At 38.8% G+C, this 22972-nt stretch overlaps 1 protein-coding gene across 2 annotated transcripts in view; it reads right to left on the reverse strand.

The window, feature by feature from the left end:
• dtx1 (deltex 1, E3 ubiquitin ligase) overlaps nt 1–12520 on the reverse strand; it is a 71785-nt gene extending 59265 nt beyond the window's left edge. For both annotated transcript variants that reach the window (XM_038283382.1, XM_038283373.1), the window contains exon 1: nt 11982–12520. In XM_038283382.1, the coding sequence (XP_038139310.1) occupies nt 11982–12240 (259 nt within the window). In that variant the 5' untranslated portion in view covers nt 12241–12520. The remainder of the gene's footprint in view (nt 1–11981) is intronic.
• Nucleotides 12521–22972: the final 10452 nt, after the last annotated feature.

Consider the following 22972-nt stretch of genomic DNA (forward strand, 5'->3'; position numbering starts at 1 on the left):
CAATTGTTTCAGGTTAGCAGGGTAGGACATAAAACAATTGTATTTAAGTAACGAAATATGATTAAGTAAATGCCAAAAGCGGTTGCATTATTTTTAGGGCAGTGTGTTTTGAGCGGTCCAGCTTCAAGTGTCCAGAGCGGCGGATGCTGGCTTAAAAAATCTAAACATTTGCAGTTGGATGCTGAGTGTCAACCAATCAAAGCTGATCCAGGAGCTGTACGGGTCACAGATATGCAATCCGTAATCACTTCTGCGGAACTTTCAGCATAATGCTATGAAAAATGAATGTATTTAAAGAGGTTAAACTCCAATTGTTTTAAAAAGATAGGAGAATGGATTTTTATGTAGAAGGAAAAGAGAGAGCTCTGATCATTATAACTCCACTAAAACATTCTCTTACTGAACTGTGGAGAAAAAGATTACAAGACCTGCCAGCGAAAAATATTGGATTTAATAATCTGGTACCACAAATCTAAAAAAGAAAGGGGCTTCATATTCACTTTCAGCTGTTAGGACAGCAGCTGGAAATATCCGATAACCTCGCTGGCATCAGGGCGTTTATCATGTCATCATCCATGCTAATAAGGCCAAGAATCTCTCTCCCAGAGCATCAAGCATCAAACTTTGAGCGTCCAGATTCCAGAGTGTCTGAATTCAAAATGCACAAGTGTCCAAGTTGAGGTGTTAGACACCTTAAAACTTATTGGTGTGAATGCACAATTTGCCTACTTCATGTTGTCAGACAGGTGTATTTAACAGATGTGGAAGGGGCAATTATGCTTTGTCAAAGCGCTGTACTGGTGCACCAAATGATTTCATTGGATCTCTTTCGTTTTACCAGATTTAAAAAGTTGTCTTTTCGAAACCTGTGTTTTAAAGCAACTGTTTAAATGAAAAAAAGCTATTTTAAGTGTCCAGCACTGACTATGAATCATAAAACATCAACTGATGATTTACAATTTGATTTAAATAACTCAACTAAATATTTTGTGTTTCAGTTTGAGAGTTCTACAGTTAGAAAAATAGAAGATATATTCTTATATGTATAAATACTCGAGGCACCAGTTTATTTTAGAGTCGTTTGAAGAATCATGCCAGTGTTTGTGGCAGTAATCATCCGTCCACCGTCACACTCTACAAAGAACATGTTTGATCAGATAGCCAACAACAAATATCAATAAATATGGCTTGATTAAAATAAAATTAAAAGGGAAACCATTAGTGGATGTTTTACAGCTACAAGGCTAAAGCTCTCTCCGGTGATTCATTCCCTCCCACCAGTCTGTCACTTCGCATCAGGAAACCGTTCCACTTCTCCCCATGTTCCTCTTCACTCTTCACCTCTGCAGGCTCCTCCCTTCATCTCCCTTTCCTGCAGACATCCAAATGGAATTCAGCCAGCAGCTTGTGGTCATAATGGGCCCCTGAGAAGGGTAACACCTCGGCACCACCCTGGTATTTAATATGATGGTTTAAATAGAGATAAATGTATCTAATATGTATGCCTTTTTTGGTCCTCAGAAGAACAGACAGGTAATGAAACCTGCCCCCCCATGTAAAAGACAGAAAGGATCTACTGCGTAATTAAATCCCCTGACATTTTTCAGATTAAACATAGAATCATCCATTGGTGGAAAAGTAGCTTAAACTCCAAACTACTTCCATCCTGTGTTTATCAATAAATGCAGGATGACTGATAGTAACTGCTTCATTTTGACTCTAACCAGAAGATTATTAGACCTAACCCGATTTAAAAGATTTATAAATTACTGCAGGTTGTCCAACGGCAGTGTCTAATTTCACTTGCGCCGCTTCGTTGTAGGTAAAGCCCTCTAGCATGTCCGGCACCAGGCTACATGTGATCCAAATTAGCCAATGAGCTGCTGTCGGTCTGGGTTGCTGCTGCTGCTACTTTTAGACTCAGCAGGTAAACCTGTGGCAAGAAGGGCGATGGGAAAGAAGTAGATGATGAGAAAAAGAGAACAGAGAAAGTGTGGACTGCTGGAAGAACTGCGGTGAACTAGTGACAGAAAAGTGAAATGGTGCTCAAAGATGACCCTGCACATTTAGAGGATGTTTGGCTCAACCTGCTGCTGTGAAGCAGGATTCTCCACCATGAACATAATTAAAAAAAATATGGATCCAGGCTAAAAATGAGCACCTTGAAATGTGCTTGAGAATGGCTTTGTCTCCATTCAAACCCAGATTTAAAGCCTTGCAGGGCAGCATAAAGCCCACTGCTCTCATTAAGCCATGAAAAAGAAAGAAAAAAAATAAACGGTCAGTTCAGGTGATTTATAAAACATGTGAATCAGGAAACTGTCTATATACCAAACTGAATGATTGTTGTTCTCTACTTAAAAAAAAAAAATTTCAACGAAAAAACTATTATTCTATTATATCTATTATTTATTTATTTTTTTGTTTTTTAAAGTCAATGTATAAGATAAATGCATAAACACGTAATTTTATTTCAGTGTTAAATTCTGTTTAAAGTAACAGATTATTATTAAAAATGTCTCCGGACCTTTACTGGTTCATGATTTTCTTTTTCGGTCCCCGCTGATTTTTATTTGGTTACCCCTGGTATATGTATTCCAAAAAGTGATTGATCGGAATTTAAGTACTCTTAGTCTCATCTGTCACTCTTTATTCACAGATATCTTTTCACACAAAATGAGACAAAAAACAACAACAAAAAAGTAAGATAAGTTAGGAGACAAAACAAAAATAAAAATTCTGAACAGAAGTGTGTAATGAGCAGAGGTTATATTGGTTTGAAGCTAGAATGAAATGCATGTAAGCCAGTTATTATAAATAATATATATATAATAAACTAAAGTTGTAAATAATAAAAATTTTATAATCAACCGGTCAATATAGACTATAAGAAATGCCACTACTTGCAGAGTTTAAACATATGAACCACCAGAATGTACCTGATTGCCCTTTTTTCTTTAGTTCAGTTAAAAGCAGAACAAATTTTATAGAAGTTCATTTTCTCACGGATTAAAAGCTGCTGTCTATCACAGGAAATGTAACAGCATTTCTCCTTATCTATTGTAGAAAACAAAACAAATATTAGCATCTGTCAGACTTCAAAGAAATCCAGAAAAGTATACTAGGCTGGATAAATCTGACCGGTTCATCTCTACGGTTACACCCTTAGGATCACTTTTGAAAAAAATGACAATTATCATGAGAATTAAAAGTTCTATTTTATTTTATTAGACAGGAACTACCTAAGCCTTAGAAAACTTTTCCTTGCAATACTGGCCAGTCTATCTTTGTTTTCTATATGATGTACCACTATAAGACGTTACTAATTATGTCTAAATAAAAATTTGAATTACAAAAAAGAGAACTAAAAATTCTGAAAGTAAACAGCCTCAGTTGTATTTTATTAAATTCTCTGTAACCAAAGAAAAAAAAAAACGTACACATCATCCTTTACAGCACAAACCATTTAAAAGAAATGATAAACGTACTGCAATCACACCAAACACCCAATGGTCTGCTTCTATTTCTAGTAGGTTTCCTTATGTCTCTGTACATAAGAGCAGACTTTGAAGTCTACACTCGCGGCTCAGTTTCACTTTCTTCTGATGCTGATGGGATTTCACAGTCAGAGCTGACATACACCCTATCTCACCTTTCTCACGTACATAACAGGAATCCTTTTCACAGCTTCCTCCCACAGACCACCAAAACTGTTCCCACACATACATACTCCATACTGAGCAACAAAGGAGAGAAAAAAGAACAAATTCACTGCATTTCAATGATATGCATCCTTTTCAGTGCACAGGTAGAACGGAATACCCGACCAACAGATAACCCCTAATGAGGTCTCTGTCTTCTGCTGTTTTTGCTCTGCAATTAGCCAGAGAGGGCAGTTAGCTGTAGGTAATGAGCCAAAGGAGAGAAAAGGAGGCTCTCAAGCCTCAGCAACCAAAACAAACAAAGCCCCGGCATGACAGAGGTTTATCTCTGCAGACACACATTGGTCTTCTTGTAATAATGAGCACCTCGAAATAGAAAAAAATAAAAAATAAAAAAATAAGCTTTCTGCAAAGACTCACCACAGAGAGATACATCCAACACTTTGCATAAACATGATCAGATTTTGTCACGTTGCCGCCACAAAGCTCAGCACTGAGATTTTCTCTGATGGATTGGCAAAAAGCAACATATCATTGTGCGGCAAAATAAAAAACTATGCATGATTTTTTAAATATTTCTATAAAAGGAGACCCAGAAAGTGCTGTGGGCGTCCGTGCCTTTTGAATGACAAGCATAATGGAAAAACAACACTGCATGTTAAAACATGGCGGTGGCAGCATTATGCTGTGGTGGTTCTTTTTGACTGTAACCAAGGAAGCTGCTTAAGGCTGCTACACACTACAAGGATTTTTTTCGCGCCCCAACAGAAAATGATGTGATTTTGTCCCATCAGCCCATGCTCCACCTCTGGACTCATGGCTTACTTACCACTCGCTCACAGCCTCTCACCTACTTGGATCTATTACTGCTCATTCACGTCAAAGTAAATCGCCTGTGATTTTTTTTTTTTTTTGATTTTGATATACTCTAATAATCCCAGAGGGAAATTACTTCTCTGCATTTAACCCATCCCCTTGGGGAGCAGTGAGCTGCCATTGTGAGGCGCCCGGGGAGCAGTGTGAGGTTAAGGGTCTTGCTCAGGGACCCAGAGTGGCAGTCTGTGGGAGTGGGGGATCGAACTCACAATCTTAGGATTGAAAGCCCTATGCCCTAACCACTAGGCTGCCACTTGGTTACCTTTTCAGGAAATCCCGCCAATTGAGACAGCACTGTTTTCTTGCTGGTGTGGGTAGTAACATTAGTAAAGCATCTTTAGGTTAAATTAGTTTCCTAGAAAGTAAGCAGTACTCTAATTGGACAGTAGGGGTGTGCAAAATAATCGTCATGACGATGCATCGCGATTCTAATTTTTGTGATCTACTGCATCGATTCTTGATTTTAAAAAATGAAAAAATAAAATACATGAATGGTTGGCGCACATCAGCCAAACCAAGTGAAATACAACTTCCAGTCCAGCAGATGTCGCTGCGGATGTGTTGACGCCCGCTGCTTTGTGTCACAAGCATTTCTGGCCGGGGATACTGCGACGAGTCATATGAAATAAAACATGGAGGACACTATGAAAATTCGCCCTGCGGTTCCATCACATTTCAAGTCTGATGTTTGGATGCATTTTGGCTTTAAAAAAAAAGGAGGTAAAAAGAAATTGATATGATGCACGTAATTTGCAAGAGTCATACATTTGAATGTTTTCATTTCATTGGTTTAAAGGACCAATGAGGCCATGTAAAAGGCACTGATTATCCTTATTTTGGTATTTTAAGTTTTATGAATCCTAAGATCTTTTTGTCAGTGTGTCCACGCCAGTAATAGTAATATTTGTGTCCAGTATTTGTTTTCATGGCAACACCTCCAAAAGTCGTTTCAATAAATACAGCTATGTATGAATTCAGTTGCTTTCAGTTATGTATCAATTGAAGACACTATCCAGATCACACCCAGCCAGTCAGCCATTGGTAATGGCTGTATCTTTTTCTTACAGTGTTCAGTGAAAATATCGCAACGCATCGCGATGCATCGCATTATTTCAGGTATCGTGATACATCGTGATAGAATCGCATCGTGGCATGTGAATCGTGATTCGAATCAAATCATGACTTCTTTGCCAATACCCACCCCTATTGGACAGATGGGCGTGTTTAGGTTGGGAAGGTGGAATTCCCCAATATGTCAAACTTTGTAGTCGTGCAGTACAACTCTGGTGGCTAAAGCAGTTGAAAATGGTACTTCTGCTCACTTGCAGGCTTTACTCTATAAATGATCCTATTGATGTCAACTAACATGTCAACAATGTTTTTTTTTCTCGTTCTTGCAACCCCAAGAAAAATAAAGTATGCCTTGCTTCTTGTGGAGTATGTGGCAGCCTTCAGAGGTAATGTAAGGGTGGATAAAGCAAAGCAACAAAGACTTAAAATGCTGCCCAAGCTACAAAGGAATGGTTTAGATCAAAGAATGTGCGTATGTTAAAATGGCCTAGTCAAAGCTCAAACCTAAATCGTTTGAGTAATCTGGGGAAAGACTTGAAAATTGCTGCTCTATGACTGCTCATCTAAATCTTCTTAAAGTTGATAACGTGAACAAAGTACTTACAGCTGAAATTGACATTAAAAGCACTTTGGGAAGGTAATGAATCAAAATGAGTTCAAAAACATGTCAAACATTTGTGGTTTTTAAATGTTAAAATTCAAAAATGTATAAATTCTTCCTATTTCAAGTATTTTGCTCCTTTGTTGCTTCCAATAAAATATATTCTGCAATTATTATGAAACATGACAAAATCTAAGAAGCAAAAATACTTTAATTCTACGTTTAGCTAAACATTTTAGTCACTCTATTGGTAAATATTAAACTTGAATTCTCACTTAAACTCATGGGACAACAAAGCAGGCAAATAATCAGGATACAAATTAAATTGTCCAATGTCGGTGGAAAAGATCATCCCCGGTTAACATGTGCTGCATTTCAATTTCTGTTCCCTATAAAGCAAATTTTGTCTTCCAGTAAAAAGGTCACAACAAGCCTGAACACACATGTAGATGAGCTGATCAGTGCCTCCTCCCCATAATAAAACGACAAGATATTGAAGATGTGAGCTCTTAAAAAAAACAACCAGCAGGATCAACGGAAGGACGTCCATTCTACCGCCCCGGGGGTGTTTGTGTATGACAGAACAAGCCCGTTAGTTTCACCAAGGGAGCTGTGTAGTGAAAGGGGATCTGTTCACAGCAGTGTTCAGATTTCAGACGTGCATCTGGGGAGAACAGATCGATCCTGATTGGCCAGCAGCCAGCCGTCGCCTTCAAACAAAGACTGGCCCAACCAAAGCTCTGGCACCAGGATTTATCCGCTGCAGCTGAAGTGGAATGCATATTAAACATACACATTTAGAATAATAACCAATGAGAGGGACCCTCCTGCATCATCTGTGGTGGCTTCGCCGTCATCATAACGCTCTGATTAAAGGGAGTGCGCTTTGACCTAAACCTCCCCCATCTCATTAGATGGAGTTAGTGTGCCTGGTTGCTGCCCACAGGAGATCCTCCCAAACCCACAGGAGAGCTGAGTATCACTGCACAGCTCTCTGGGACAGGATACAAACCCACACAAACATACACAGGATCCTGTTAAATTGTCACACTCATACATAGAGAACGACATCTCCTCTTCCAGTTCCTGCTAAAACTGCCCTCAGAGGATGAGATCATGGGCCCTGGGATACGCTGTAAGCCTGCAACCAGTAAAGAGGCAACAAATAAAGCAGACATCAAAGTAAAAATGACGCCTTGCAATCTGGCGACACAAGCCATTTCAATACACTGCATTCAACACAGATTTAAGAAGCATGCAAGCTTCTCTGTATCAAAGATGATGTCCTGGCTGAAGGTTGTGCACATTTAGAAACTGGAGGTAAATGTTTTAGAGGATCGCTCCTTGTCAGGCTGCACTGTGACACTTTTATCCCAGACAGAGGTGAAGGCAGCGCGCTGAACAACAGAAAGAGCAGAGATAAACGTCAGGCCCAGTTCTTACTCTCTGGTAATGGCTGACAAAGTGTTTACTGGCTCATCTCACAGCCAGTCAAACTCAGGCGCTCTATCGGAGGGGAAAACATCAACGAGAAGGTTTAGAAACTAAACCCGACATCGTCTGAGAGCATTCCAGGATTGAAAGGACTCAAGGAAAACCATCTGCACTCACTTCCACATGTTTTATTTAAATGGAATGGGGGGAAAAAAGCTGTATTTACTATGAATCACTATAATCATTCCATAACTAATTCAACATAATACAGATTGACTTGAGAAGGTTTTCACACCCCTTCAGTGTATGTTGGATTTCATTCACCAGATTGGAGTAGTGTACATATAAATGTGACAAGGTAGAAAATAGGTTCATTGTTTTAAAATCTCAGCAAACAATCGCACCACCTAAGGGTGAACCTGTTGAACAAAAGCATCCCAATAGTATAATGCTGCCAGTACCATGCTTCAAGCTGGAGTCGGTAAAATTATTTTGTTTTATGCATGAAGGTTTACAGTTTAATCAGACCAGAGTACTTTCTTCCACACGTTTCCTTGAAATTCTAAAGGTTTTCTTTCAATAATGGCTATCTTCTTCCCCTGCAGTGAATAGCTGTCCATTCAAGGTGAGCTGCTGCTCCTCCAGAGTCACATGGGCCTCCTAGCAGCTTGTTAAAAATCATAAGCCTTTATGAGCATTGTGAATTTAAATGGACGGCCATGTTGGCAGCTTTGAGGTTGTGCAACACTATTTTCAGATCATACAATTCAGATGTTATTAAAGAAAAGAGGTTTTATAAAAAATTTCACAAGAAAGATTTTAGATTTAACTAAAAAGTGTATGAATATTTCTGCAGGGGTTTTATACTCATCAGCATTTCCACATGTGTTCAAAAACTGACAACATAACAAAATAATACATTCTCATCTAATAAAATTCAACCGGAGTGAAAATATTCTGTATATTTTCAGTGATTGCTTGCAGAACACCTTAGCAGCCACGCATCTTATGCGATAAGTCAAAGCCCTTACTAAATTATAGCCGTGCTTCTGTTCTGCCTCTATTCCAACATAATAAAGCACCTGCAAATTAACCACAGCAAACCCATTAAAGGTGACACAGCGCAGTTCCATGCACTGTAGGGTCACCTTCTACAGATCCCATGTGTATGTCTGTGAGCCATGTGACGCTTTCATGTTACATAACGGCCACAAAAGAGAGAGGAAAACCAAGATCTCACAGCCAAAGACTGAAAAGTGACATGTGTCGTCCACATTCAATAGAGCTTCAAAGATATTTCGCTCATGGATAACTGGTTTCTAACTGATCGAAAAAACACCCCTGTATAAAACTGTTTCTTGTTAAATAAGAAAATAAAAGTTAGGACTACTAAAAAAAGGCATTATTCTCCCCCATTTTTTAAAGTGGGGTTCTGTTTAAAGGGCTTTAACAGTATCTTAACTGCTGAAGCTAACTTTGCTTTCACATTTTTGTATAAATAATAATTAGTTGGTTTCAAAAAATCCAACTAATTATTATTGTCAGATCATTGCAGTGGTTGTGCAAAGACAACTTTAAACCTTTAAATCATCTCAATGATTTCATTAGGTGGTTATTTTACGCTAATTTGCAAAGGAAATGGATGCAAGAGGTGGAGCACTCCAAGTGACCTTCCTGTGTGAAACACATTCTGAGAACAGAAAATAGAGCGACTATCTGATGGAAAAGTTAGGTGTAAAAACACACAAAAAAAAATTTCACTCAGGCTCATTCCTGACAAATACCTCCCCTACATTGATTTTAGAAAATTAAACCATACGCACAGGAGGTTTTTTAAAATGTTCTCCACGTCAACCCACAGAATTATGCCACTCATCTTTTTTTTTATTTTAAACTTGTCAGTCAATCACAATCCTTCAAAAACAACCACAACTTTTTAAAACAATTAATGGATCAAGAATAAGAAAAATGCAATCAAAATGTGGCTGAAGCACCTCTAACGAAATCCAATTTTTAACTCCACCGTACGGCCCAGCATAAACAATGTTCACACATGTGTGACAAAGTGAAGAGATATTTATCACAGACCGTGATGTGCTGGAAAGTAATTTTGTTCTTTTCATGTACAGGTTTGTAACTCTCCACTTCAGCCAGACGTTTTTAGAATCATTAGTTTTAAGGGATGGATAATACTGTAAATAAAAATGTGTAATTTATCCTAGATATCCTGCTACGTGTGGACAAGGCCTCAGAGTGCTACTGTGTCTCCTTTTCCTAACAGACAGTTTATCTGCATTTTTCAGTACATGTTTCCCACAAGAAGAAGATTGAAAGCACACTTCCACTTCCCTCAATTATTATTAGCTTTCTCATTATTAACCACATTATTGAAATGTGCCTCACTAAAATTTTTTGTCACCATGTTTACGTCAGAAGGAAGTTAAAATGTGGCTCAGTTAATTTATTGTCTGAAACTGAAACTGCTTTTTTTGTTTTAAAAATTTAACAAAAATAACCTCCAAGCATTTGCAAAATTTTCACTTAACCCTTTAAAGCCAATTGTATCATATTTAATACATACGTTTTTGAGACCTCTACATTATCAGTGTTATATTTTTATTCTTGAAAATCCTGACTTACACAATAAGATGCATGTAGTGAACAGAAAACATTTAAAAGATTAGAGAGGAAAGCCTCATGTATCAAATTTAATGCAAAAGAATTATCCAATTTAAATTGTACAAAATGTATTTTTTTGTCAGAAAGTTCAATGAGAACTCTAATAAAAAAAAAAGAATGCTGTCAATTATTATTTTATAGGGTTCAGGCTTTAAAGGGGTAGGATTTTAAAAAAAGGTAAAACTTCCTGCGTACAGTACTTTCACATATTTGCAACTGTAAATATGTAATGCAGTTCTATAAAATGAGAATGGACATAAAGGCAATAACTTAAAGAGGAAACAGGCTGTTGTCTCTTGCTGACCTTTGTCAAGGTCACTTCCATTCAAAACATGAAAACATCGTAACTAGACTTTAACCACCTTAATGCTTCCTTTTGCTTCTGTTTTCACCTGTAGTTTTGCAGCTTTTTTTACACCAACCCCCACCATGAATTAATCAAAGACACCAGGAAAAGCTCTAGAGAGAAAGAAGTTTTCTTCCGCTGTGTGGAGCAGCTTTTATGGATCAGAAAATAAAGGAATGCTGCCTTGTGGTTCTTATTATGGTTTCTCTGTTTTAACGATAAAAGTGGTGTGAAGTTTAGAAAGAAGCAAAGAATAAGTGTTATAAAGTGTAAATCTTTGTGTCAATACTGTAATACATCATTTTCACTCGAGGTTACCATAGCGTGGCAATTTCCTTCTATTTAAGACATGAAGCTACTATTACAGTGTTTTGAAAAAGTATTTGCATGTACATTTCTTCAGTTTGTGTTTTTAAGGACAAGAAAGAAAAGGAGCAAAAAAAAGGGAAATTCCAAGGTGAAAACTGCTGATGACAAAAAAAGAGAAAGAAAACTAAAGTCCATCTAACATTTACCTCAAAACGTTGACAAAGACGTAAGACTAGAAAAAAAAATGTGGATATACTAGAACAAAAGTGGATTTTTTTTTTTTTGGATGGATGGATGGATGGATGGATGGATGGATGGATGGATGGATGGATGGATGGATGGATGGATGGATGGATGGATGGATGGATGGATGGATGGATGGATGGATGGATGGATGGATTGTTTTTCTGCTACATCCATCCTTTAACAAATCTTGTTTGTTTTTTAAAAACATTCTCATACTGACATAATGGTGATGTGGTGATGATATGTTGCTCTTTTGTTGGTTCAGGGTCAATAAAAGACAGAATGGATCTGCGCCCTAACAGAAAATCCTGAAACAGAATCTCCAGCCACCATTTTTGACCAGATCCAAAGCACATGATGAAGCCCATTTCTGACTGCCTAAATGAAGCTTTTGGAGGCCTTCAGTCAAAGTTAAGAAATAAATCAATTTAAGGCGCTGTGATATGATCTTAAAGGGGCCCTAATTATCTTAATTGTGGCTGAAATACAATATATGAGCCATAACTCCCATTTCTATGAAAAGCTGACTGCCAGTGATCGCAAATGTTTAACGGAAGTTGCTACTATCAAGAGTGGAACACGCTTTAGATACAGGAGAGAATTATTCACATTTGGTTTGGTTTGCTGGTTACAAAAAACAATAAGGGGCCAATTCATTTCCACTCTACTCTTCTATCTCGGGTTATGTCATCTGTACTCTCCGTCATCTCAGGCAAGTCATCTCTGCCCACAGAAAGGAGGATTACCCGCCGCTTACCTGTGTCCTGTCGAAACTGGTGCATGGACTGGAGGTCGATGATGTAAGGGGAGAGCTGGGCATCCACCTGCCCCAGAACCACGCTTCCCCTGGCATCCCCCTTCAGTACGTTCTCGATGTGGTGGCACACTGCCGCACTGTACGGCCTCCAGCGCCCGTGTTCATTCATCCACTCCCAGACCACCACCCGGGCCAGGTTCTGAGGTGGGTACCCCACTCCGTTCATGGGCACCAGGAGCCCCGATCCCGGGCGAGCCATCTCTCTTGGTGGTGTCTGCTGGTGGGAACGTCTCCTGCTAGATCACCACTGAGACCACTACCCCGTCAGTCAGCTCACACACAAGAACATCTTCTTGGAGCAGCAAGCGAAAATAGCTTGAATCAGCAGTTATCTCATGCTGCTTTCAGCCGATCAGCTCAAATGAAGTCATCTTCTGCAGGTTTCTTTCTGACAGGTAGCAATCTAATGAAGCAACATCAACCTCTATGTTGTCTTGTTTGAATTGGCAGATTCTGATAATGATGATAATGATGAGGATGAGGATAAGGATTGAGGATCCCAAGGAGAACTGCAGCAGGTGAAGAGGAGAAAATCACTAAACAAAAGACAGAGAACAAGCATATTCTTAAAAAAAAAGATGTTTACAGTTTCTGCAGAAAGTGGAAAAAATCTAATCTCGAAATGCTTTAGCCTTGTTTCCGTCTGGCTATTCTGATTTCTTACAATAATCTTTGTGCAAGTCTGTGTCAGCAGCAGAATAATAATAACACATCAGATGTGTAGATGGGCAATGTGAGGACACGGCTGAACAGAGCAGGTATTATTTGATTATATTCTGGATGGTATCTTACAGACAGATCTGAAACCCCCCCCCCCCCCCCCAAAAAAAAACCAATAACAAAAACACATGCAATATCTCGATTAACTGTCAGTAGCAATAAAAACAGAGGTTTCAAAGCGATGTTACAGATACAGACCTGTAGGCAGCAGCAGCTGTGTTCCCACAGATCTGTCAGGTAAGAGGCTGCATCTTGCGGAAAAGGATGGAAGACCGACAGCGATGCGAGGGGGATGAATGAAAAAAAAAAACGAGGTGCAAAGCCTCCGACACACACACACCTTTTTTGTTACAGTCGTATCCTTATATTTAAAGTCCTGCAAAGTGTCCTGCAAACGCTGAGGTTCCGCCGTGGAAAGAGTGTTCCGCCGCTGCGCAGCCGTGCAAAGGCTCCCAGATCACAGCAGCTTGTTGGTGCGCTGCTCTCTGCTCACTCAATGCATGCCCCAATTGTGCGGTTTGCAGAGCAAGAGGTGCAGAGAAAAGCCGCTCCGCAACTGGGAAGGAAGGACGGAGGGACGGCTCCTTTCCCTCTGTGTGACACTGACAAACAGACGCACTTTACGCAAAGTAAAGCGCAAAGTAAAGTCCAACAGCAGAGCGCACATGTATGCATTGATGTTAGGGCAGCTCGGTTTGTCAATTAACACAGAAAAAACAAACTAAAAGTTATGACTTCCGGTATCCGGTTTCAAAATAAATGCTATAAAGACACGCTTATAACTTATTTGAAGGGGATTGGACATGTATAAGCTTTTGCTTCTTCCATCCCCTTTTCAAGCCATGCATATGTATTGTTTGTCATTATATGTATTTTAAAATGTGTGCAGGTTTTAAATAAACTTTTTTATATGAAATGAACTTGGTTAAAGGGACATAAAGTGGCGCGCAGGCGTCATAAATAAATGCTTTAAACTAGGCAGACTTTATTTTAATGCCCCCCTTTCCATCCATGTTATTTATAAATTGAAATTTGAAACCTGACAAATTTATTTTATTTTACTAATAAAAGTTAATCCACATTTCACATCGCATAGTTTGATGTTAAAACGACTTGGTTCTATTTCAAAATAAGTCATGGGAAATATATTTAACAGTCAATTACTATACTATTTTCTTTATTTTTATTGTCGTATTTAAACGTTATTACAAGGATCTACTAGATGCTCTCATCCTATCCAATGCAAATGACATTGTTTAGGTAGTAGTACCAGGAAATCACCAATAAGTGTCAGCATTGGGGAGCTAACACATACAGGTGCTGGTCATAAAATTAGAATATCATGAAAAAGTAGATTGATTTCAGTAATTCCATTTAAAAAGTGTAACTTGTATATTATATTCATACATTACATACAAACTCATATATTTCAGATGTTTATTTTGTTTAATTTTGATGATTACAAATGACAACAAATGAAAATCTCAAATTCATCATATCAGAAAATTAGAATATTGTGAAAAGGTTCAAAATTGATGGCCCCTGGTGCCACACTCTAATCAGCTAATTAACTCAAACCACCTGCAAAAGCCTTTAAATGGTCTTTCAGTCTAGTTCTATAGGCTACACAATCATGGGGAAGACTGCTGACTTGACAGTTGTCCAAAAGACGACCATCGACACCTTGCACAAGGAGGGCAAGACACAAAAGGTCATCGCTAAAGAGGCTGGCTGTTCACAGAGCTCAGTGTCCAAGCACATTAATAGAGAGGCGAAGGGAAGGAAAAGATGTGGTCGAAAAAAGTGTACAAGCAAGAGAGATAACCGCACCCTGGAGAGGATTGTGAAACAAAACCCATTCAAAAATGTGGGGGAGATTCACAAAGAGTGGACTGCAGCTGGAGTGAGTGCTTCAAGAACCACCACACACAGACGTATGAAAGACATGGGTTTCTGCTGTCGCATTCCTTGTGTCAAGCCACTCTTGAACCACAGACAGCGTCAGAAGCGTCTTGCCTGGGCTAAAGAGAAACAGGACTGGACTGCTGGTGAGTGGTCCAAAGTCATGTTCTCTGATGAAAGTAAATTTTGCATTTCCTTTGGAAATCAAAGTCCCAGAGTCTGGAGGAAAAGAAGAGAGGCACTTCATCCACGTTGCTTGAAGTCCAGTGTAAAGTTTCCACAGTCAGTGATGGTTTGGGGTGCCATGTCATCTGCTGGTGTTGGTCCATTGTGTTTTCTGAGGTCCAGGGTCAACGCAGCCACATACCAGGAAGTTTTAGAGCACTTCATGCTTCCTGCAGCTGACCAACTTTTTGGAGATGCAGATTTCATTTTCCAACAGGACTTGGCACCTGCACACAGTGCCAAAGCTACCAGTACCTGGTTGAAGGACCATGGTATCCCTGTTCTTAATTGGCCAGCAAACTCTCCTGACCTTAACCCCATAGAAAATCTATGGGGTATTGTGAAGAAGAAGATGCAATACACCAGACCCAACAATTCAGAAGAGCTAAAAGCCACTATTAGAGCAACCTGGGCTATCATAACACCTGAGCAGTGCCACAGACTGATCGACTCCATGCCACGCCGCATTGCTGCAGTAATACAGGCCAAAGGAGGCCCAACTAAATACTGAGTGCTGTACATGCTCATACTTTTCATGTTCATACTTTTCAGTTGGCCAACATTTCTATAAATCCTTTGTTTTTATTGGTCTTCAGTAATATTCTAATTTTCTGATATGATGAATTTGAGATTTTCATTTGTTGTCATTTGTAATCATCAAAATTAAACAAAATAAACATCTGAAATATATGAGTTTGTATGTAATGTATGAATATAATATACAAGTTTCACTTTTTAAATGGAATTACTGAAATCAATCTACTTTTTCATGATATTCTAATTTTATGACCAGCACCTGTAGATAAGCTATTATTAAATAATTTGATCCTTATGTTTGAACCTATGTTTATTTCCTAATCTGCTCAGACAGGGAAGGAAAACTGAATGGGGTGAAATTGAATTATTGTTCCCCCTGAAAACAATATTCATACCTGTGATTAAGTATAGAAACAAGAAGACAAACATGAATCCTTCAAATTTACCAAGACCTTTTAGAAACAACCCGACAGTAAATAATAATAAATAGCAGAGCTTACTGAGGAAACCAGTTAGAGTGTGAGGAGCATGGGATGATCTTCATCCTTATAGTATCTCAGGCCTCCATCTCAGCAGAAACAAACTTGCCATGACAGCATCTTCACCATCTTTGGGAGAAACAATAAAATGCATAAGATGAAAGACAACTGTTTGAGAATTGAATTTACTTGGTTTGTTCCTGAAATTTTATTTCATATTTATAGAATGTGTAGCCCTATATTATATTTTTAATTAATATGCATTTTATGTTTTGTTTAAATCTCCAATTACATTTACAGATGCTTGATACTTTTCATGAGGAAAACTCCTCAATAATGTGCCTTTGGCTCTGATAATAGCAGGTTCAAAGCTGTCGGATGGCTGTGCATGTGTGGATCTTTCCTTCTGGATGTGTGGACCTTGCCTTCTGCATGTGTGGATCTTGTCCTGATTAGTGTTGGAGGCAATAACACTACAATTTTATTTCCTGATCACTCAGTCCTACTCTGAGCAACTACAAGATGGACCCAAAAAAAACAAAACAAATCCACAGGAAAATCCTGTAAAAAAAAGAAAAAAGAAAAATGGCCTGACTGTGGCTGCTGTGGAGTTTAAGAGCATGGAGGATTTGCTGCAGGTTTTAAAGACCAGTCAACCCAGTAATTGTAGACTTTTTATTTTAATTTGGTTTGTTATTAGAGGGAAAATACCAGGCCAGGGGCTCTTAGGACCAACAGGTACATTTGGATGGAGTGAATGTTTTTTATCAGTGAATGAGAGTAGACTTGTAAGAAAACACTGACCATTGACCAAATCTTGACCATTTCTGTGCACCTTGTTAAGTTATAGCAGAGGAGCTGAAACATAAGATGTATGACAAGATTTATTTCAAGCTTTCAAGATTTTAAAAAAGCAAGGAACTGCATCAATGGTGATGTGGAGAGAGTGGCTTTATGCTAAGAACTGCACTTAGTCAGCTTTTGTCTGTATGCTCTTAACCTTCTTTATCATTATGAACAAGATTACCCTGATTTGTTTCAAAAATCTTTTTTGAATAAAATTCATTTTTGTATTGCCATTACATTGTCACAAGTATAAAGCAATGAAACCCATCCCCTTGGGGAGCAGTGTGCTGCTATTATGTGGAACACAGGGAGCAGTGTGGGGTTAAGGGCCTTGTTCAGGGACCCAGACTGGCAGCCTGTGGGTGTGGGGCTTGAACTCAGAACCTCTGGATACCAAGCACAATGCCCTGACCACTAGGCCACCACTCGGCTACTTGATCTCACACAGAAAATATTTACCTCTGCATTTAACCAATCCCCTTGGGAAGCAGTGAGGAGTTGAGGGTCTTGCTCAGGGACCCAGAGGGCAGGCTGTGGGGATCGAATCAGGTACTTGCAACCTTCTCAGAGCACACTAAGCCAACACTTCCCCTTAGGTGGGATGAGGTGGAATGTCATCATTTTAAGTATTTTCAGTTGTTGATATGTTCAATATTACTGTAATTTTAGAGACCACATCATTTTAACAGAACCTGTTAACTCAAAATCCCCTGTGTGTCACTTAAAATAACTCTTTCTCTCTCCTTCTGGAATGTGATGCAAAAAAAGAAGTTATCTTGCTTGGAGACTTAAATATTAGCTGGCTTGACAAATCACTTCGGAGACAGTTAAAACTACTATTAACAAATTTTAACTTTTCTTAATTAATTAAAGGCGCAGTAGACTAATTAACTCCTCTAAAACATGCATATATCTTGTCTTTTCTAACAAGTGTGTGAGAATTCAAAAGAGATTCAATATGACAGGTCTGTCTGACCATAACCTTATTCTGTTCTCTAGAAATTGTTCTAAATATAGATTCACTTGTTCTAAAAAAAAAAATCAATATCAGAACTGTTGAAAGTACCAGGGTGGGAGGGTCCAAACACAAGCCTTAGCTTCCTAACGATAGTGAAATATGTATCATTCGTTAAGCCCTTTGCCCTGTATGTAGTACCAATCGACTATATTTTTCACTGTTTACTGCTTTTAATTTTATTTTTTTCCATTTAATTGCTCCATCTGTTTATGCTGCTCATAGCCATGGTGGCTTACTGTTTTAATTGTTGTCACTGTTCTTTTATTGATATTATTGTTTTATGTTGTTTACCTAACCTGCTGAAGGGAATACAGCTGGAAATGAGCCATGGCATATTTTTATGTACATTTATATGCATTTTCCCTTAATAAATAAAGTCAAACGCATTTATGTTTTGTTCTTCCCCATCTGCCTTTATGGTCCTTTTTTATCTTATTGTGAGGCTTTTATCTTTTTTAATTTTAGATCTGTTAATGGTAAAACACAACCATTTAATTTCTTTTTGGGATTAATAAAGTAATTTTGAATTGAATTAAAGCTTTAACCTATCCAGTCTCTCAAATTAATAATGAAAACAGAAAAATAAATAATCATCTCAACTACAGTAACCTCTGGACCATCTGCCTGTTATTTCTAAATACTTGAGAAAATTGTTTCCTCCCATCTTCTCTCCCTCCATCTTCTAACTTATAATAATCTTTCTGAACAAATCGAATACAGTTTCTGCCCATAAAAACAAACGGCCTTCTGATGAAAACAGACTCAGATCTTCTCCAGCCTGGCTAAAATTAAAGACTGGTTCACCTCTAACTTCTTGAAGCTAATTTGCAACAAAACAGAAATCCTCCTGGTAGGAACCACACCAGTTCTATATAACCACGAAAAAAAAAAAGAACAAACACCATATTAACTACCAGTATTGCTAGAATTGTTGTTTTCATTTTGTCTTATTATTATCATTATTTTTGTTTTGCAGTTTGGAATATTTTGCTACATAAAATTCTTAAATAAAATTCTCCTTTTGCTCTGACTATTCCAATCTAATGGTAAACTTTCACATCTATATGGTACATAAACTGTTTTTATTGATACTAATTTGAATGCTGTTGATCTGTATGCAGATATGTGTAGTTGGCCTTTTTTTTATTAAACACAATTATGTAAAAAGATACAATCCTCAGGTGGCGTCTAAATGCAATTAGTCACTTCAGATCTTAAATATGATTAACTATAAGAAAGCCAGTTCATGTTTATTCTGTTTCATCTGCGAGTTATTGGTGCTTAAATATATATAAACAGGAGAATTTGAATTTTCAGAACAAATGATCTGATTTATTTTAATAATTGCCGTTAAAAACACTGCTGGATACATCGTTTGAGGTTTAAAAAAAAAAAAAAAAAGATATATTAGATTTAAAAGCAGAATCATGAATGACTGATAGTATTTTTCAAATAATAAACCCTGAATTAACATTCAGCTGAAACCCTTCCTGTATCTTTATGGAATTGCAGATAAACCTAACCACTGCAGCACATCCCAGCGTATTGCAAATCCACTAAAACCAGCTGCTGGCATAGAAATACATATATATATATTTTTTATTTCTCAGCTGCCATTACAGCTGTAACTTCAATCCCCTGCAGAGCTATGTTGAGGCATTATTTCCTATTAAAATTATTTGTTAAATGTAGACTAACAGTAACACTGATTTAGCTCATAAACAGTCTGAATATTCTTTAGTTACACATTAGAAACATCCCTTATTGTTGTTTTGAAAATATTTGAAATATATAATTATCATATGGTTATAAAGTTGTTATTTAAAAAGATGAATGTGTTTTAACCTAATTTCAAGTGTTAAATTCTGAAAGGAGTGTCTTTGTATTGTTCTGAAAGATCTGTGCATAAATTGATTTATTTTATTTAATTTACTTAGTTAAAAACTATTGATTATTTATTTCAACCTGCCGTTATTGTAAATGGCCACTCTTTGGCTTCATATTGTGAGGAAAACTCCAGTGTGTTGCTTGGTTACATGAATGGATCAGTGAGCTGAAACATATTCTTTCTTTTGTCCACAAAAACAAACGTTAACGTTAGAAAACAGCGCCACCGCGTGGAATAATTGTGTCAGTGGACAGCGCACGTAAAAAGCAAACTAATATATGATTGATGCCACAACTTGTCTTGGATTTGGTTTGTTTAATATAATTTAAGTTACTGAGATATCGCGAGAACAGAGAAAGAAAGAAAAAACGAAAAAGAGACAGAATGGGGCAGAAACATAAGCTTAAAAACCAAACTATAGTATTTATTATTTAAACAAAACAACATCTAAAGCCACAGCTTTTGGGTTGTGTTTTTCTGCTGTGGAACTTTGTAAATTAATGTCAAATAAATTTGTAAGTTTTTGTACTGACATTGCTGCAATTTAAGAGGAAATGCCTAAAAATATATCTCATTTAGGATGATTAGGGTTTAAAAACACATCAAAATGGTTTATTTGACAATGTTCTTCCGACTTTTTAGTCCAAACATTTTAAGCCTTGGCGAGAGTCTCAAGCATAGAGCCAGAGGTCATTGTTTAAGGAAACATCACCATATTTGGGAGAACATACCATTAAATACTATTTATTAAGATATGTCTACCTTTGGATCCAGGATCAAAGCAATGAGAAAACATCTACAGAAAGAACAAATGTATTTCTTTAAAAAGTGAATACATTTATAAATTGGGACCTGAAATTTACTCCATTTCCATTTTATGCATTATTTTTCACTTCTGCGTCAAGATCCCTGCACAACCCCTCTTCTTTATAAACAGGAGGAAACCAAGCTGTTCTAATGAGTGGTTTCTAAAGAAGCAACATTTCCAGCCTGCTATCTAAAACAATCTTCCTCTCTTATCCATGCAGAGTCATGGTTGGGCTGGTACCTATCTCCAGTTGTTTTCGGGGTCCACACCCTGGACAGACCACCAGTCCATCATATGGTCAACAACAGAAGCACACAAAAAACAACCGCCAACAAACTCAACCTAACCTGTATAGGATGAAGTCACGGTACCTGGAGATAAAGCCTCCATCTTGACCATTTCGTTGTAAAGCAGCTTTGCTAACATTTACATCACTGTGTATTCCTACACAGATACACATGCAGATTTCTTTTTTTTTTTTTTATGTAATCCAGGCCAAGTTCAATGTAAAACACGAATGGGGAGATAAGTGAGCTGCCATAACTGTCGCTCTGACATAAATGGAGAGTAGTATACACAACATAAAAAATAAGGTATTAAAAATTCAGTCAATCATTCAGTATTTACATCTATAATGAGCGTCAATCTGCTCAAGTTTTGGAGTTAATAGCAATTAGAGAAAGATGACAGCCATGCATTTTAATCTGAATGGTTTTGAATACCTGCCAGTTAATAAAATGAGTACAAATATTTCTTAAAGTTTGACACTGGTTATAGAGTAAATTTTACATTAATTGCATGGAACCAAATGTTATCTGAAAAAGAGTTATATTTTACTCTGTATGTTTTAAAGTAACACTTGTTTATTTTACAGTGTGGGAGAAAAAGTTATTGGTACATCGTCAGCATCATTTTAACACCCCTGCTATTCAATAAGAAACAGCTGAAAATATTCCATATTTAACCACCAGCTGCGGCTAAAAGTTTAAACACCACCCACGCCTAAACCTGATCTGAGTTTGGAGGACAGTCATTATCTAGATAATATCAAAAACCAGGTAAATACAAGTGGCTGAGGATTACATTATGTCTTTTCCGATGCTTTTCCAGATTTTTGTATTTCTATTTTTGAGTTTGATTTCACATCATTTAGTTTGATTGAACTATTTAGAGAAAGTAAATAAGAATAATAAAGCATATAAGGTCGTACTCGTACTCGTACTCGTCGTCTCCCGCTTTATCCGGAACCGGGTAGCGGGGGCAGAAGACTAAGCAGAGACTCCCAGACTTCCCTCTCCGCAGACACCTCCTCCAGCTCTGTTGGGGGAAGCCCTAGGCGCTCCCAGGCCAGCCGAGAGACATAGTCTCTCCAGCGTGTCCTGGGCCGTCCCCTGGGCCTCCCCCCGGTGGGACATGCCTGGAACACCTCCCGAGGGAGGCGTCCAGGGGGCATCCGAAGAAGATGTCCGAGCCACCTCAACTGACTCCTCTCGATGTGGAGGAGAACCGGCTCTACACTGAGCCTCTCCCGAATGACCGAGCTCCTCACCCTATCTCTAAGGGAGAGCCCAGCCACCCTGCGGAGAAAGCTCATTTCAGCCGCTTGTATCCGGGATCTCGTTCTTTCGGTCATGATCCAAATTTCATGACCATAGGTGAGGGTAGGAACGTAGACCGACCGGTAAATTGAGAGCTTTGCCTTTTCGCTCAGCTCTCTCTTCACCAGGACAGACCGGTGCAGCGTCCGCATTATTGCAGCAGCCGCACCGATTCGTCTATCGATCTCCCGCTCCATTGTTCCCTCACTCGTGAACAGGACCCCAAGATACTTGAACTCCTCCACTTGAGGCAAGGACTCCCCTCCAACCCGAAGGGGACATGCCACCTTTTTCCGGTCGAGAACTATGGCCTCGGATTTGGAGGAGCTGATTCTCATCCCAGCCGCTTCACACTCGGCTGCGAACCGCCCCAGCGCACGCTGTAGGTCTTGGCAGGAGGGAGCCAGCAGAACTACATCATCCGCAAAAAGCAGGGACGAGATCCGCTGGTCCCCGAACCAGACCCCCTCCGGTCCTTGGCTGCACCTAGAAATCCTGTCCATAAAAGTTATGAACAGGACCGGTGACAGAGGGCAGCCCTGTCGGAGTCCAAGATGCACCGGGAACAGGTCCGACTTAATGCCGGCAATGCGAACCAGGCTCCTGCTCCGCTTGTACAGAGAATGGATGGCCCCTAATAAAGGGCCCCCGACTCCATACTCCTGGAGCACCCCCCACAGGGCAGCACGAGGGACACGGTCGAATGCCTTCTCCAAGTCCACAAAACACATGTGGACTGGTTGGGCAAACTCCCATGAACCCTCAAGCACCCTGCAGAGGGTGTAGAGCTGGTCCACCGTTCCACGGCCAGGACGAAAACCACACTGCTCCTCCTGCAGCCGAGGTTCGACAATCAGCCGGACTCTTCTCTCCAGCACCCTGGCATAGGCCTTTCCGGGGAGGCTGAGAA

This window comes from Cyprinodon tularosa, unplaced genomic scaffold (genome assembly GCF_016077235.1).
Source record: "Cyprinodon tularosa strain WSP-4 unplaced genomic scaffold, ASM1607723v1 ctg1046, whole genome shotgun sequence".
NCBI lineage: Eukaryota > Metazoa > Chordata > Actinopteri > Cyprinodontiformes > Cyprinodontidae > Cyprinodon > Cyprinodon tularosa.